At 31.1% G+C, this 5,227-nt stretch overlaps 1 protein-coding gene across 1 annotated transcript; it reads left to right on the forward strand.

The window, feature by feature from the left end:
- Window positions 1-2,380: 2,380 nt before the first annotated feature.
- Window positions 2,381-4,750, forward strand: LOC145831665 (uncharacterized). Its single transcript, XM_082938980.1, has one exon. It carries the CDS (start codon window positions 2,381-2,383, stop codon window positions 4,742-4,744), a length of 2,364 nt encoding a protein of 787 aa, XP_082795106.1. The 3' UTR covers window positions 4,745-4,750.
- The last annotated feature ends 477 nt before the right edge of the window (window positions 4,751-5,227 follow it).

Consider the following 5,227-nt stretch of genomic DNA (forward strand, 5'->3'; position numbering starts at 1 on the left):
GACTACAACTTACTATAAATAGTGTAAAAACTCGACCAAATATAAGATAATTAAATTTATCATGTCAAAAAGTTTAGTAAGTCTTTTTTAAAGACACCAAGCTTAAACTATAAAAAAAAGATTAAAACATTTTTAAAACTCTTAGCCAGAACAATTTTAACCTAGTTAACAAAATATGATTTTTTAACACTTCACTTTAGGTTAAACCTAAACTAGTAGTCAATAAACAACGTTAATGATTAAATTATAAACAACAGTTTGTTTGATTAGGCTACTATTTGCAAATAGTCTTAACTTTCATGAGTTTTTGTTAAAAGCGAATATTTAGATTTAGCCTAAGAGACACTCCAACATTTTTACAGTGTTTTTTACAATCTACGCCTAACTAGATTGGCAAATAAAATATATTTTTTGTAAAATTTTTGATAAAAAATTTATAAATTGAAGTAAAATGACTTATACTACAAATATTTCTAAATTTTAAAATAAAGCAAAGTTTTGACTATGTTTTACTTAAAAAAAACTACTATATTAGGTAAAAGTACAACCAAAATAAAATAGCAAGTGCAGGAGAATTTTGGCATAAAATAATTCGCATATAACACTTTGTTATTATTATAATTTCTGCGTTCTAACTTTATATGTATCTATTACAACATTTAGAAAAACCTATTTATTTCACTGCCATCATTTTAAAACGGAAAGGGTTTATTTAATGCAAATATCTTTACTAGTAACGACCATAACTTCAGGCGTGATAACTTATTCTGCAAATATTTAGCATTTTTGCTTTGCAACGGCTTTAACGCCCGACTGGTTAAAATGAGAAAGCTGATTGATGCAAAAAAAAAAAGAAGAAATGTATCGGCGAAAGTAGCAGCTTTGTGTCGTTGAAACAGTTGTAATGAGCTTATCTAGCAAAACAATACAGTGTGTCACAAGAGTTATGTATATGATAATTCATGGCTTATGAAAATGCATTCAAGCTAACTTAGTCAGCGATTAGTTGCGATTATTGAATATTAAACCTCAGACGTTAATATGTTAGTTGCACTGTACAGTTATCTATCAAACCCTATCAGGTACTTATTAGAAGGAGTGATGACTTTTAAATTTTTAATGCAGCCTTTTAGTTTGATTTTTATCTTGTTTGATACTTAAAATATACAAAACTGTATAAAGACTACGAGTGTTTTCTTAAGGATTAAGTTTTGTTTTAATCTTAGTTTTTTAGATTTTTTTGATAGCATAGATTTTTAATAAGTTTTAAATCTTATTATAAAAAGTTTTTTATTAATTGACGAATGTTAATACTTTTTTCATTTTATTCATTAAGTAATTTAAGTCAAATTGATATTTTTTTTAAAGTTATCATTTTAAAATAATATAAAAACTTTTTTAACATAATTTAAAGTTTCTTAGTTTACTTTCGTTAATCATAGAATATTTTTTTTACACTTAATTTGACTTTTAACTAGTATTTACTAAAAAAAAACTAAGATATAAAATTTGAAAAATAAGTAGAAGTCTATGTTGTTAGTATTTAATTGTGTTTATAACTTATTCAATAAACTAATTAAAGCAAAAACAACAAAATACATCTGTTCAGCAGTTGTTTCTTAAAATACTTTTTATTTTGATTCTTAAGTTACCACATACTAAAAATCCAGAAAGGTTAAGAAGTTTGTTTTTTACACTGTGAATTGTTTAAAATATAAACTTTCGTCGAAAGTGTATTGATTTTAACCGCAACTATGTTTAACTTTAAAGTAAAGTCACGTCTCAGCCTAACTAGGTCTGATTCGATATTTTCAAAACACCAGACTCATCAAAACTTTTTCTATCTCTTGGGAATAAATGTGGTTGTAGTTTAATTTATTTGAGCTTTCGTGTAAAATAAATTAGAAAATTGTTGTTTTTAAAAAGTTAGAAGTTTTGTAGTATTGAGCGTGGTATTTACCCCGGAGCAACAGTTGCATTCAGCTATGATATTCTTCCAAGTTTGTACACTAATAAATAGTTTAATTAAGTTTCAAACTTATAACTTAGTAATTAATTAAAACAGATTTTTATGTTTTCATTGTATCTGTTTTTTATGTGTTAAGTGTTATTAATAAGGTTTTATTGTTAAATGTTTATAAAAATCTATAAAAAGGTTAAAATTTCAAATATTGATATTGAATTTTGAACGTTGAACATATATATTTTACTTTCAACAAATATTTAAACAACAAAAAATCAGTCATTAAGAAAAAAAAATAACAAAGTTTATTTCAAGTTACAAACTAAGTATGGCATTTCAGTTCAAACAAAATTTTAAATTTACACATTTGTTTATTTTCAATACATAGTTGTGATTTTAGTAATTTGCAGAAAAACCATGAAATTATATTTTGTAAAACGAACTATACTCTTAACCGTTCTATACTTTCTGTTTTGTGTTTGTGAAGCAAACATAAACGAAAACTGCATAATCAAATGGGGAAGCAAAATAGAATGCAAGAATTTCAAAGGGAATTTGTATTTTGAAAACAGGCTTAAAAAGGCAGTAGAAGTGAGCTTGGAAGGTAATTACTCTTTTATCAGTATTGATCCTGAGTTTTCGCAAATAGGAAGAATACACATAAAAGGTTTGAACACCGATGTATTAAAAATTGAGCAGTTTGTTCATTTAAGAAATCTTAAAACATTTTTTGTAGAGGATTCGAGTGTACAAACCTTAGACTTTACCTTGGACCGAACTAAATATAAAACCAAAACGTTTGAAAATTTAGATACATTAGAATTAAGAAACCTGACCACAAACTTTTCAATTGTTAGCTTATCTATGTTTTCTAGTTTAGAAAAGTTTAAACTGTCCTACACTGACATAAAGCAGTTTAGTCTTTCAGTTTTACCAAAAACTCTAAAAAGCTTGACACTTACAAGCACTAATATTTCTTCTCTTAACTGTGATCAACTAAAACAATTCAATGAATTAAAACATCTAACCGTAAGCGGTAATAAAAAATTAAAACAGTTCGACATCAAATGTTTGCCTAAAAGTATAACTGATCTCAATTTAGGTTTTAACGAAATTTTAGAGGTTGACTTTACACATCTGAACTCTCTTAACTCGCTTTATAGCTTAAACATACAAAGAGCTAATTTCAAAACGTTTGACCTTTCACACCTTCCGACGAACATTGAAACAGTAGATTTGTCACTGGGAAAACTTTCGTCTGTAACCTGTGAACGTAGCGTTGACTTTTTGACGAAGCTGTCAAGTTTGAACTTGGGGCAAAACCATCTGGAGCATTTAGACCTCACCTGCTTGCCGAGCAACGTCAGGGAGCTTCAGGTTTCCGGCAACAAGATCAAGCAGTTCAGCTGCGAGGGGCTCGCCAAAATCAACAAGATCGACGTGTTCGCCGCCTCCTCCAATCAGCTCGAATCTTTCGACTTCTACTGCTTGAAGTCCGTCAACGTCAGCCAGGTAGACCTGAGCCGGAACAAAATGCGCACGATCGACTTTCAGAGCCTGTGGAAGTTCAACAACGTTTACGTCAACTTCAAGGAAAACCCCCTGATGTGCGACTGCCACTTTCTCACCACCATGTTCTACATCATGGACCAATTGAGCTACAAGGTGGTGGTGGACTGCTCCCGGGACAGCTGCTTCTCCTGCGACCCCGGCAGCCCCCTGGCGAACTACCGGCTGAACGACCAGCTGGTGGCGATAAAGCTCTTCGACGACGCCAACCGCGGGTGCCTGCTGTCGGAAGCCAGGTTCAGCCAGGACATGGAGAGGATCAGCGAGGAGTGCTACTTCGAGAACATCCACGACCTGCAGCCGACCGCCGACTGCAAGAAGGTTTCCGACGGACGCTTCGTTTACAAGGAAGATCTGAAGTCGCTGCAGAGCTTGAACTTTTCCGGGAGTTTCACGGAGCTTCGTATAGACGAGAGGTACGAGAGCTTGGCGTACCTCAAAGTTCACACCGACCTCGGGCTGAACGAGCTCAACTTCAGCGGTTTGATGCATTTCACTGACTTGAAAATACTCGATCTTTCTTACAACCAAATAAAAAGCGTTGATTTTAACGGGCTAGAAAAGCTAGTTTACCTTCATCGGCTGTACTTGAACAACAACAACCTCAGAAAGCTCGGTAAAGAAGTTGCTTTGCAAAACTTGTTCGGTTTAGAGGAGTTGTATTTAGCTAACAACAAAATCAAAAGCGTTGAGGTAATGTTCCTTCCAGTTAACCTGAAAGTTTTAGATCTTAGTATAAACAAGCTGAAAGCGTTTGATTTCAAAGAAGCAAACAGTTTATTTGTTTTGGAACATGTGGACTTGTCTGGCAATCAAATTACTGAACTAGACACGATGGAAATTTCAAAAGATTTGCACTACCTCGATCTAAGCGGCAACAAAATACAAACAGTTCTTTACAACACTAGTAAAGTAAGCTACAGAAGTCAACCTCTTAAGCTGAACTTGAAGCGAAACAAAATAAACTGCAGTTGTGATTTTTATACGAATTACATGAACATTGTTGACAACGGGGAAATAAATTTCAGCTGTGATGAAAATGAATGCTTTGACTGTTTAAGTGAAAGCACATTGTCAAGGTATCAATGGGGCGATGCCCAAAAGCTAAAAACTAACCTAAAAGATAATAAACTCTGCTCTTCTGCTGAAAAACCAATTGCTGGTTGCTTAACATTTTTATCGTTGTTTACTTTAATTAAATTTTTTAACTAAAACTACTGCCCAATAGTTAAAAATTACCAAATATAAATCATTATTTTGCATTTTTTTCGTTTTTAATTTTTTAATTTTTTTAAATATTTTTGGTAAAGTCTTTAAATAGTTTGCAACTTCGAAAAAAATTAAAAAAATTCTTTATTCTATTAAATAATTTATATTGTATGTACATTTTATTATAAAGTTTTGATTCAAACAGATTTTATAACGATTTAATATTTCATTTTTTCTAACTTTGATTGTGTTTTCTGAAAAGCATTTTCGATCCTCAACAGCTTCAGTGTAACTAACTTTGAATAATTTATTTTGTTTAATGCCTATTTGATTTAAAATCCAATGTTTTAGTTAGCAATCTCTAAACATTCTAAGTATTAATCAAAATATTTAACTTATCTTGTGTTTTGTTAAAAATGCTTTAAAAATTGACCAAAATAGGAATTTTATTAAACTCAAACATATTATAAATAATTTTTCGTTTTT

This window comes from Thalia democratica, chromosome 1 (assembly GCF_965202585.1).
Source record: "Thalia democratica chromosome 1, ktThaDemo2.hap1.1, whole genome shotgun sequence".
NCBI lineage: Eukaryota > Metazoa > Chordata > Thaliacea > Salpida > Salpidae > Thalia > Thalia democratica.

Excerpts from the sequence above, each read along its gene's own strand:
- LOC145831665 (XM_082938980.1), top strand. The coding sequence starts at position 2,381 with ATGAAATTATATTTTGTAAAACGAACTATACTCTTAACCGTTCTATAC.